Source organism: Rhinolophus sinicus, chromosome 1 (genome assembly GCF_057876585.1).
Source record: "Rhinolophus sinicus isolate RSI-liver-muscle chromosome 1, RSI-T2T, whole genome shotgun sequence".
Taxonomy (NCBI): Eukaryota; Metazoa; Chordata; class Mammalia; order Chiroptera; family Rhinolophidae; genus Rhinolophus; species Rhinolophus sinicus.
In genome coordinates this window covers 8,717,231-8,729,967 of record NC_142501.1, presented here as the reverse complement: position 1 = coordinate 8,729,967, position 12,737 = coordinate 8,717,231, and the positions used below count along the sequence as shown (strand labels likewise).

General features: G+C 38.7%; 1 protein-coding gene across 2 annotated transcripts in view; it reads left to right on the top strand.

The window, feature by feature from the left end:
- XPNPEP3 (X-prolyl aminopeptidase 3) overlaps positions 1-3,155 on the top strand; it is a 56,321-nt gene extending 53,166 nt beyond the window's left edge. Inside the window, exon 10 of one of the 2 annotated variants that reach the window (XM_088796315.1) lies at positions 1,814-3,155. In XM_088796315.1, coding sequence (XP_088652441.1) covers positions 1,814-1,857 — 44 coding nt within the window. In that variant the 3' untranslated portion in view covers positions 1,858-3,155. The other variant, XM_074326453.2, reaches the window with a different exon arrangement.
- Positions 3,156-12,737: the final 9,582 nt, after the last annotated feature.

Here is a 12,737-nt window from a genome sequence, read left to right as displayed (position 1 = left end):
CCTCTCAAGTCTTAGAGACGTATGTATCAATCAAAGTCCATTCAGGAAAAATGGCAGCTACTCTGAACATTTTTTGAAACAGAAAATGTAGTATTAGGCATGGGTTTCCCAGGTGCTGAAAGAACAGCCAAATGGAACGATACGACATCCTAAAGACGGGCAACAGCAGGAAGCCTCTACCAGCGCGAGTGCCTCCCACTGGACGAGCCAAAAGCCGCTGACACTGACCTCTGGGTCAGCCCTGTTCCCCACCCCATAACATGAAGCAGCACAGAAAAAGGGTGAGAAATATATCTGAAGGCAAACAGATTTCATAATGTTATGAGTGTGCAATTAATAAGATAACAACACAGTGTATAAATTCTCTTCCAGCAAAATCCAAGAGTCTTTATTTAATGTGCAAGACCAGAGTATAAATCTGAAGATTTCCTGACATAGAAGAAAGTAACAAGGTTTGATATCATTCTAACAAAAATTTAACTTCTGAAAATTAACAGCTTTTCCACCATTGTGTTGTTTTACATCAAGTTGCTAACCAATGCAACACACCTCGTAGTTTGCAAAAGGTCACCCTAAAAATGAAAGTTCCTCGTTGAGTTCCGTCTCCTGTTTCTCACCCCCACCCCTTTTTGTTGTTGTTGTTCTGGGGCCGTTTAGAATCCATCTTAGATCTGATTGAGATCTTCAGCAACCAATCTGACCATATTCACCTAAATCATTTGTGGACAACCTAAACACTCCCTAATAAAATAACATACAAGCAAAAGGCATCTTCTGAGCGACTTCAGTTACTTATGTTTAAAACATGGAGAGGATTAGCAACATCTGTAATTCTAAAGAAAAAAACAATCCCCAACTTATTCTTTATTTGGGAATTTTGTATGGAGTGATATCATTTTATGTCAAGATTATATTCCAGGAAAACTCCCAATGATAGCAAACAGGAGAATTATTGTCATAAGAATTAATATAAAAGGTCTAGCTCTATTCTCAGACAGCTACCATCCAATATATTAGTTATAAAAAATTGTCCCCAAACTCTTTGAATGCCACGATCATTCTTAATTTTTTAAAAAAAATGTTGATTCTGGACTTGCGAGAAGATTATGGAGATATTCTTGGTATTATCCCAGAGATGACTGCCCAAGTGTAGCCTCTGGCCAGTGACTTAGGCAAAGGGTGAGGACAGCTGGAGTCAGGAGCAGCCTTGGACAACCCCAGATCCATAACCAGTCCACTGAAGGCCTGCATGCCCTCCCTCTTTTCAAGATAATGAAGCGTCCATTTCCCTCTATAATAAATCTTAGCCTGGAGACCCTCACAGTAACACATTTAAGCACGACATAACTACAAAACGCAATAATTTATACCCAATTGTATCCCAAACAAACATCTCAGTGCAAAAGGAGCCACATAGAAAAGGTCAATAGAAGCCTAGAGATCTTTTTTTAAAAAACAGCAAATGTGGTTTTATTTTCTCTACAAACAGCTGGCAGAAGAGAGCTAGAGGTGTGTAGCAGTAGGCAACGACAAGCAGCCTACCTGCAACTGGGATTTTGCTGTGTGTGTAATACAGGTGGGCAGCTCAGGCCTAAGTAGCCACAGGAAGCCACTACTGCCCTATGTGCGAACACCCAGAGGATAGGGTCTATACTCATTGTCAGCCACTCAACGTTTACTGAGGTGTGACTGAGCCCGGGGCTAGGCGTACAAGGGTGCAGGAGAAATGCACAGTCCCTGCCCTCAGAAAGCTCTTAGTCTGCTAGGAGACACTGGCTTGTAAATAATTACAAAGCATATTGTGTCATAATAGAGTTACAGGGATGGCCCGAAGGAGGAAGGATGAGCTGCATTTAAGAAGAGAATCGGGGGCCGGCCTGGTGGCTCAAGAGGTTGGAGTTCTGTGCTCCTAACTCCAAAGGCTGCCGGTTCGATACCCACATGGGCCAGTGGGCTCTCAACCAGAAGGTTGCCGGTTCAACTCCTCGAGTCCTGCAAGGGATGGTGGGCTCTGCCCCCTGCAACTAAGATTGAACACGGCACCTTGAGCTGAGCTGCCTCCCGGATGGCTCTGTTGTTTGGAGCGCGGGCTCTCAAACACAAGATTGCCAGTTCAATTCCTTGAATCCTGCAAGGGATGGTGGGCTGTGCCCCCTGCAACTAGCAACAGCAACTGGACCTGGAGCTGAGCTGCGCCCCCCACAACTAAGATTGAAAGGACAACAACTTGACTTGGAAAAAAGGCCTGGAAGTACACACTGTTCCCCAATAAAGTCCTGTTCCCCCTCCCCAATAAAATCTTTAAAAAAAAAAGAAGGGAATCGGATTACGGGTCGAAAAGGTACCCCATGTGTTTTATGAAATTTATAAAATTGCCACATTTGGACTGCACTTTCACTTACATTATTATCTCATTTATGCTTATGATGAGCCTGCGAGGCACGTCATTATCCTCATTTTGCAGATGAAGAAAATAGGTCCATGAGGATGTGACTCACCTGAAGTCATGTGCATATGTAGTAAGTAGATCTGGATGGAAACTATGATTTGTAAACCCAACACTCGCCGAGCACTTACCAGGCATTCTGTGTGCGTTATCTCATTTAATCTCTGCAGCAACAATTCTTATCACTCCTCATTTTATAAATGAGAAAAGTAAGACCTACTGAAGTTCAAGTAACTTATCCACGCCAGGTTTGGAATTGCGCTACCTGAGCCTGTAACATCTCTGCCACACTATGCGGCTTCCCATCCTCCTGCGAGTAAGCACTTGGATTGTCAGTGATCCCAGCGGGCACAGTGCAGTGAGTGTCAGACACACCCAGGGTTAGAATCTCTCCTTGGCCATTTACCAGCTATCTGACCTTAAGATAATCTACTTAACCTTCTCTTCCCTCTATTTCCCTCCCTTACGGAACAGGAATCCTATATGTGTGGCCACCCCGGTTATTACGGCTCACAGCATCTCCACTTACTGTTTTATTTTGCATTTGACCCAGTTGGTAATTCATTTCTGTTGTCTGCCTGAACATAGTTATGTAAAGGCTAAGACTGTCTGTACATGTCTTGCTCACCATTGTATCTCCAACCTGTAACACAGGGTCGGACGTAGTGGCTACCCAATAAATATTTGTTCAATAAACAACTCATCCTGAGGTAAAGGAGTTCTCTCTCTCCTTGCTTTGTTATATATGGCTTCTCTGGAAGGATTCTGGTAGAAGTAACCAGAGTCGTGAGGTATTATGAATGACCACCCCTGGGTAATCTGGAACTATGTCCTGCTAAGGGAGGTGAGATGGTGACGGGCAGCCCTTCCAGAGTCACAAATAGGGCCAGCATCACGAGAGTGGGACCTGTGCAGTCTGTTGTTATCTTGAAATTCTTCATAATTTCATTCTTCAATAATTTAATTCTTCAATTTTCTAACAAGGACCCTTGCATTTTCATTTTGTACAGGGCACTGCAAATTAGGCAGCTGGTCCTGATCACATGGAATGGGTGAGGGAGGAAAGAGGGGAACAGAAGGCAACTTTTCTACCCAACCAAAGTTAGAGAATGCTGGAAAGCCCAAAACGGTGAGCACTGTTTCTATATTGAGCAAACACAGCTATGTGCCCAGCTCCTCGTGAGACAGAGTGAGCTCCTCGAGGGCACAGGTAGTACCGTCAGTGATGTCTGCAGCTGAAAATGGTGCCTAGCCTTTTCTTTTAACTAAGCTTATTATTTTGAAATAATTGTAGATTCTACATGCAGTTGTAAGAAATAATACAAAGAGATCCTGTGTACACTTTACTCAGTTTTCTCCAATGCTAATATCTTGCAAAACTATAGCACAATATATTGGCATGGGTATGGTAAAGATCCCGACCACGGCCATAGGGCAAGGATCCCTCCTCTGGCCCTTTTATAGCCACACCCACTTCCTTCCCACCTCCATTCCTTAACTCCTGGCCAGCACTAATCTGTTCTCCATTTCTATAATTTCGTCTTTTCGAGAATGTTAAATAGACTTATACAGTATGTAGCCTTATGGGACTGGCTTTTTTCACTGAGCATAATTCTCTGGAGAGTCATCCAGTTGTATGTATGAACAGTTCATTCATTTTACGGCCAAGTGGTATAGAGGTACCACAGTTTAACCATTCACCCATTGGAGGACATCTGGATGTTTCCAGTTTGGAGCTATCATAAATAAAGCTGCTAAAACCCATGTATGGATTTTTATGTGAACGGAAGGAAGTCTTTATTTCTTTGGGCTAAATGCTGAGCAGTACAATTGCTGGGTTGTATGGTAGTTCTATGTTTACCTTTTTATTATTATTATTGGGGAATATTGGGGAACAGTGTGTTTTTCCAGGATATCAAGTCATTGTTTTTCAACCTAGTTGTGGAGGGCACAGCTCTCTGGCCCATGTGGGAATAGAAGCGGCAACCTTGTTGTTAAGAGCACTGCACTCTAACCAGTGAACCATCCAGCCGCCCCTGTATGTTTACCTATTAAAGATACTGCCAAATTGTTTCCCAAGGTGGCTGTACCATTTTGCATTCCACTTGTAATGTTTGAGTGATCCAGCTTTTCTGCATTCTTGCCAACACTGGTGTTGCCACAGTTTTTTATTTTAGCCATTCCGATAGGTGTGTAGTGATATCTCACTGTGGCTTTGATTTGGATTGACCTAATGGCTAATTATGTTGAACATCTCTTCATGTGATTATTTGCCATTTGTATATCCTCTTTAATGAAATAGCTCTTTTGTCTTTTGCCCATTTCCTAATTGGATGGTTTGGTTTTCGACTGTTGACTTTTAAGAGTTCTTTCTATATTCTGGGTATTAATGCTTTGTCAGATAAGTGATTTGCAAATACTGTCTCCCACTCTGTAGCTTGTCTTTTCATCCTCTTAACAGAGTGTTTCACAGAGCAAAAGTTTTCCATTTCAATTTATCAATTGTTCCTTTTATGGATGTTTTTGGTGTCAAGTCTAAAATTCTGGCCCTGAATTCTGAAAATTTCCTCCTGTGATTTATTCTAAAAGTTTTATGTATAAGTTCATGATACATGTTAGTTACTCATAATTTTTGTATAAGGCGTGAGAATAGGTCAAGGGTTTTATTTGTTTGGTTTTCTTTGCCTATGGATGTCCAATTGCTTCAACACCATTTATTGACAATTCTTTCTTCCACTAAAGTGCTTTTGCACTTTTGTCAAAATTTAGTCGGACATATTTGGATGGGTCTTTTCCTGGGTTTTCTGTTCTGTTCCATCTATCTATATGTATATTCCTCTACCAATACCACAGTCTTGATTACTATAGCTGCGTAATAAGTCCAGAAAGCAGGTAAAGTGACTCCACCCATTTTATTCTTCCTTTTCAAAATTGTTTTAGTTATTTTAGTTCTTTCACCTTTCCGTACACATTTTAGAATAATTTTGTCTGTAAGTACAAAAGAACTTGCTGGGATTTTGATAGGAATTGTGTTAAACTGTATATCAATTGGGTGAAAACTAACATCTTTGCTATGATGAATCTTTCAATCCAGGAACACAGTATATCACTCCACTTATTTAAAAATTTTTAATTTTTCTCATCAATGTTGTGCAGTTCTATATTTTGTTAGGTTTATACCTATTTAATTTTTGATGATTATAAATGGCATGTTATTTTTAATTTTTATGTCCACATATTCATAGCTACTATTTACAAATACAATTTTTGTATGTTTATCTTGTATCCTATGAGCTTGCTGATCTTCTTACCATGTTTCCCTGAAAATAAGACCTACCCCGAAAACAAGCCCCAGTTAAGATTGTCAGCCAGACGGACGTATTTAGTACGTTATGACTACGTTCCAGAAGAAGATGACATGACTGTATTTGAATAAATATAGATTGTTGTACATGAAAAAATAAGACATCCCCTGAAAATACACCCTAATGCGTCTTTTGGAGCAAAAATTAATGTAAGACCCGGTCTTATTTTTGGGGAAACACGGTATTAGTTCTAATGGTTTTTCTGAAGATTCCTTGAAATTTTCCATATAAACTATGTGTCCTCTAGAAATGGGACAGTTTTTATTTTTATTTCTGACCTGTGTGGCTTTTACTTCCTTATTTAACCGCCTAGAAGGTCTAGTGCTACATTTATTTAATAAGAGTGATAAGAGAGGCCTTCCTTGCCTTGTTCCCAATTTTAGGAGGAAAGCATTCAGTATTTCACCATTAAGTATAATATTAGCTGCAGGTTTTTTTATAGATGCTCTTTATCAAGTTCAGGAAGTTCTCTATTCCTATTTTCCTGGGAGTTTTTATCATGAATGGATGTTGAATTTTGTCAAAAGATTTTTCTGTATCTGTTGATATGATCATGTGAGTTTTCTTCTTGAACCTGTTAATGTGCCAAAATCCATTGATTGATTTTAAAATATTGAGCCTTACATCCCTGGAAGAGAATACATTTGATCACGGTGAGTAATTCTTTTTATATATTGCTGGATTCTACTTGCTAACACTTTGTTAAGGATTTTTGTGTCCATATTCATGAGATATATTGGTCTGTAGTTTTTTGGGTTTTTTTGTAATATCTTTGTCTGGTTTTGTTATCAGGGTAGAACTAGTTCCATAAAATGAATTGGAAAGTGCTCTTCTATTTTCTAGGCGAGACTGGGTAGAAGTCTTTAATTCAGCTTTAAGCATTTGGTAGAGTTCTCCAGTAAAACTATCTGGGCCTGGAGATTTCTTTTTGGGAAATTTTAAAATTATAAATTCCATTTCCTTAATAGTTATAGGGCCATTCAGATTATTTCATATTGGATGAGTTGTGGTAATTTGTGTTTTTTAAGGAAGTGGTCCATTTTGTCTAAGTTGTTAAATTTATGTGTAGAGTTTGTGGTATTTCTTTATGATCCTTTTATGTCTGCAAAGTATGTAGTGAATCGTCTGTTTCAATCCTGACATTGGTAATTTGTGTCTTCTCCCTTTTTTCTTTGTTAGTCTTGCTAAAAGTATGTCAATTTTATTGATCTTTTCAAAGAACCCATTTTGTTATTTCATTTATTTTTTTATTGTTTTTCTGTTTTCAACTTTATTGATTTCAGCTCTTTATTATTTCTTTTATTCTGCTTGCTTTGGATTTAATTTCTCTCCCTCTTCTAGGTTCGTGAAGTGGGAATTTAGATAATTCTTTTCCTCCTTTCTAACGCGTCATTTAGTGCTAAAAATTTGCCTCTCAGCACTGTTTTAGCAGTGTCCCATAAATTTTGATATGTTCTGTTTTCATTTTATTCAGTTCAATATATATATATTTTTAAATTTCTTTGACGACTTCATTTCTGACCAATTGATTATTTAAAATGTGTTGTTTAATTTCTAGGTGTATGCTAAATTTCCTGTTATCGTTCTGTTATTTACTCCCACTTTGATTTCATTGTGGTTGGAGAATGCACTGTATGATTTCAATTCTTTTAAACTTTTTACAGTTTGTTTTATGGTCCAGAATAGTGGTCTATCTTAATATATGTTCCATGGCACTTTAAATAGAATATGTATGCTGCTGATGGAGTTGTCTAAAAATGTTCATTAAATCCCTTGGTTGATGGTGTTGTTGATTTCTTCTATATTCTTGCTGATTTTCTCTTTGGTTCTTCTATCCATTGTCATGAAAGGGGTCTTAAAGTCTCCAACTATAATGGTGGATTTGTCTACTTCTATTTTCAAGGCTATCTGTTTTTGCTTCACATGTTTTGCAGCACAGTTTTTTGGTGCATATATATTTAGGATTGCTATATCTTCTTGGTGGATTGACTGTTTTTTAGCATTATATAAATCCCCCAGTAATTTCTTTTGCTCCAAAGTCTACTTTATCTGGTATTAATACAGCCACTCCTGCTTTCCTTTGATTAATATTTTTGTGATATAACTTTTTTTCATCCTTTTACTTACACCCTGCCTGTATCATAATATTTGAAGTGAGTTTCTTGTAGACAATATGTATTTGGTCATGTTTTTTAATTCACTCTGTCAATCTCTGTCTCTTAATAGGTATATTTAGACCATTTATATTTAATGTAATTGCTGATATGTTAAGTATTAAGGCTGTTGTTTTATTTTTTTGTTTTCTGTTTGTTCTCTTTGTTTTTCATTTCTCTGTTTTTGTTTTCATGCCTTCTTGTGTGTTAGGTGAACATTTTTTAAAATTCCATTTTGATTTATCTATTATGTTTTTGAATGTATCTCTTTGTATATTTTTAAGTGGTTGTTCTAGGTATTACATCATGTATACATAACTAATGACAGTCAACTGGTGTCATTATTTCACCAGTTTGAGTGAAGCATAGATTATTTTCTTAATATTTCCTCCACATTTATTATAGAATCTGATAAAACAGTGCTATAATTTTTAATTCTACTGTCAAACATGATTTAGAAAACTCAAGAGGAGAAGAAAAGCCTATTGTATTTACCATGGTTTTGTTTACTATGTTTTTTCTTCTTCTTGATGTTCCAAGTTTCCTTTTTTTATTGTTTCCTTTCTGTTTAAAGAACTTCCTTTAGCCATTTTTGATGTAGGTCTGCTAGTGACAAATTCTCTTAGTTTTCCTTTATATGAGAATGTCTTAATTGCCCCTTTACTGCTGAAGGACATTTTCACTGGGTATAGAATTCTGGGTTGATGATTTTGTTTTTTCTGCACTGAAAATATACTTTGCCACTTCTTTCTGGCCTCCATGGTTTCTAATGAGAAATCCGCTATCATTCAAATTATTTTTCTTTAATAGGTAAGGTGTCATTTTCTCTGGCTGCTTTCAAGATTTTTTTGTTTGTCTTCAGTTTTCAGTTCGTGACATATCTTAGCATGGATTTCTTTGGGTTTATGTTGTTTAGGATTTACTCAGTATCTTGAATCTGCAGGTTTATGTTTCTGGCCAGATTTGAGAAGTAGTCAACTATTATTTCATCAATTACCTTTTCAGTCTGACCCTCTTTTTACTTTCCTTCTGGGACTCTGATAACACAAATGTTAGCTCTTTAGTTATAGTCCCATGGGTTTTTGAGGCTCTGGAGGTTTTTGTTTTTGTTTTGTTTTTCAGTCTATTCTCTCTCTGTCGTTCAGACTGGATAATTTCTATTGTTCTATCTTCCAGTTCAGTGATTTCCACCCTCCTCCGTGGCTTCCATTCTGCCATTGAGCCCATCCACTGAGATATTGATTTCACTTATTGCATTTTTCTGTTCTAAAATTTCCATTTGGGTCTCCTTTATATCTTTTATTTCTTTGCTGAAGTTCTCTATTTTCTCATTTGTTTCAAGCTTATGCATAATAGCTCATTGAAAAAAATTATCATTGCTGCTTTAATGTCTTTGTCAGATAATTCTACCATCCCTGTCATCTTGGTATTGGCATCAATTGATAGGTTTTTTTTCATTCACTTTGAGATCTCAGAGTTCTTGATAAGTTGAGAGGTTTTGGTTGTTTTTTTAAAGATTTTATTGGGGAAGGGGAACAGGACTTTATTGGGGAACAGTGTGTACTTCCAGGACTTTTTTCCAAGTCAAGTTGTTGTCCTTTTCAATCTTAGTTGTGGAGGGTGCTGTTCAGCTTCAAGTTGTTGTCCTTTCAGTCTTAGTTGTGGAGGGCGCAGCTCAGCTCCAGGTCCAGTTGCCGTTTCTAGTTGCAGCCCACCATTCCTTGAGGGAGTCGAACCAGCAACCTTGTGGTTGAGAGGACCCACTACAAACAACTGAGCCATCTGGGAGTTCAGCGGCACCTCATTCAAGGTGCCATGTTCAATTTTAGTTGCAGGGGGTGCTGCCCACCATCTCTTGCAGGACTCGAGGAATCGAACTGGCAACCTTGTGGTTGAGAGCCCACTGGCCCATGCGGGAATCAAACCGGCAGCCTTCAGAGTTAGGAGCACAGAGCTCCAACCGCCTGAGCCACCGGGCCCTGATTTTTTTTTTTTAACTGTTATTTATTTTAAATGTGTATTCTCCAGAATCCCATCAGCTCCACGTCAAGTAGTTGTTTCAATCTAGTTGTGGAGGGCACAACTCACAGTGGCCCACGTAGGAATCGAACTGGCAACCTTGTTGTTAGGAGCACCACACTATAACCAACCAAGCTAACCGGCCACCCTGGCAGTTGTGTGATTTTCAATGAGAACTGGACATCTTTATATTACGAGACTCCAGCTCTTACTTAAACCTTGTTTTAACTTGTTCCCCCTTTGGCACTGCTCCAGCAGGGGAAGGTAGAGGTAGTAGTCCAGGTTCCCGATTTAGTCCCCATTAACAGCCAAGGGTGGGAGTGCTCCTTGTTACTGCTGGGCAAGGGTGGGAGTTCTAGCTTCCCACATGGGCTCTACTGACACTGCAGTGGAGGTAGCCTCATGATTGATGGGCGATGGTGAAAGTCCTGACTCTCCACTAGGTTTCTTCTAACACCATCCCAGCAAGGATGGGCAGGTGTGCCTTGTTACTGCTGGGTGGGAGTGAAAGCCTTGATCCCCTTATGTTCCCTCTTACCACAGGGGTAGGGGGGCTTATCAGCCAGAAAGGGTAAAAGTTCCAACTCCCTAACTGGCTTCTACCACCGTGGCATAGGTGTTAGGGCACCTGGTTACAGATTTGTGAGCTGTATAGACTAGGATCCCCACTCAGTTTTGCTGGCAGGGGTGGGAGTGGGGCCACATTTTTTCTGTGTTGTTTGGATAGTGTAGAGCAGACATTGTCCAAAAGTTTTCTGTTTGCTAGCAAAAGCAGCTTTTTGTTAGGGCTTTTTTGTTTGCACTTATTAGCATTTTGGGGATTCCAGCTTCTTCATCTCCAAGTCTGGGTGGAATGTATAAGATAATAAGAAACCCAGGAAACTCACTACCACATCATTCCTCAAATCCTGAGCTCCCTAACTGGTCTGCCTTCTTCTCTCCATCTCAAAGTCTTCTTATTTACTTGTTTATTGTTAAATTTTATTTTATTTTAAGTATGTTCAGGGATTTCAGTTGTACTTATAGGAAAGATAGAGAAAAGTATGTCTACTCCATCTTCCCAGAAGTGGAAGTCCTGTCTAACACTTTTTAAAGGGCATATCTGACCATGCGACTCACTTGGTAAAACCCTTCAATGGCTTCCTATCACTAAAAACAAAACTCTTTGCATGGATCTTTTGAACAGCCTTGCATGACCTGGCCCCTACCAGTGGTAAATGTTTAACAACCAATTCTGTGTGGTAGGAGGAACCCTGATTTGTGTGTTTGCTGATTTCCATGATATAAATACTACTATTACGGCCAATTTTAAGCTACCAACATGATGTTGCTGAATATGGAAGAGATGCTAACAATTGACTCTTGAATATTATTGCAGACTCAGTTCACTGTTTCTCTTTATACTCCATCCATTCCAAGCTTCTTTACCAGTGCTCTATACGAGTACATACTCCAGCTTCCAGCCCCTTCTACTGTTGGCTCTACCTGGAATGCCACCTTCTCCCACATCTCTCTGTGTGAGTGCTGAGCCAATTTACATCAGCTTACAAGAGCAATTGTTAAACTTTCAGGAATTTTGAAATCTGGCTGCTAAAGCTACAAATCAAGGCTTTTTTTTTTTTTTTTAGCTGATTTTAAAAATTTACCAGCATACCATTGCTTCCACCCCTTTGTCTGGCTCATCCTTCAATCTCAAACCATTTCCTCTAAGAGGACTTCCTCCTAACCCTTAGACTTGCTTTCTATTTCACAGTACCGTATACTTCCCTTTCCTAAAACTCTCTGGAATTATCATCAATTGACTCACCTCTGTACTACCACACCATAAGTTGAATGATGAAATGGGGCCTTTTGCAAAAACCTAAAATATCAGATTACTTTTTATCTAGACGAGCATGGTGTAATTGACACACAGCAGGTTCTGCAGATATTTTAGAAATACTTGTTGAATGGATGGATGGCTGAAAGGAATAGTACTAAAGTAAAATCATAACCTATTGCATTGTTATGAGTGAAATTAATTACCTACTGAGTGAAATTATGAAGAATAAGAATCTGTATGAAACCTACAAAAAGTTTTCGTAGGCTTATGCAGCAGAATGTAGTATACAGAATGTTATGCCAATTGCCACAGCAAGGCAAATCTCCAAAAGAGATAGCACATGAGGTGACAGAGCTTAATGGAACCACCCCTAAGATCATACATCTTCCCATCATAGCTATATACAAATCAGACAACTTGGAAATTGTTGCTGCTTCCTCTCTTGTATCCCTACAATCCCTTTTTCACAAAGCTTTACAACTTTTAAAATCTTTAAGATTGTCAGTTAGTCCCCTCCCATAATTTACTCCTCCAATATCTTTCCATAACATCTGCAATAAAATCCCTACCTAATCTGGCCCTGCCTGCTTGTCCAACATCTCTTACCACACTCTTCTTGCTCTAAAAGCTTCAAAATTATTCATTCAAGACATACTGAGCACCTACAATGTACCAGGCACTGTTCCAGTTTTTGTTATCAATAAACAAAACAATCAAAATCCCCTCTTAGTAAGGACATACAAAAATAAACCCAATAAATGAAAAAACTATGATAGAAGGTACATGTAGCATTTTTTTTAAAGCATAGTAAAATGAATGGGTAGCAAATTATGCAAGGCCTTTTAAGCCATAGTAAGGACTTAAGCTTAAATGTCACTCCTCATAGAGGCCTAACCCCCCAATTTAATGTTGCTTCCAACTCCCATCAATCT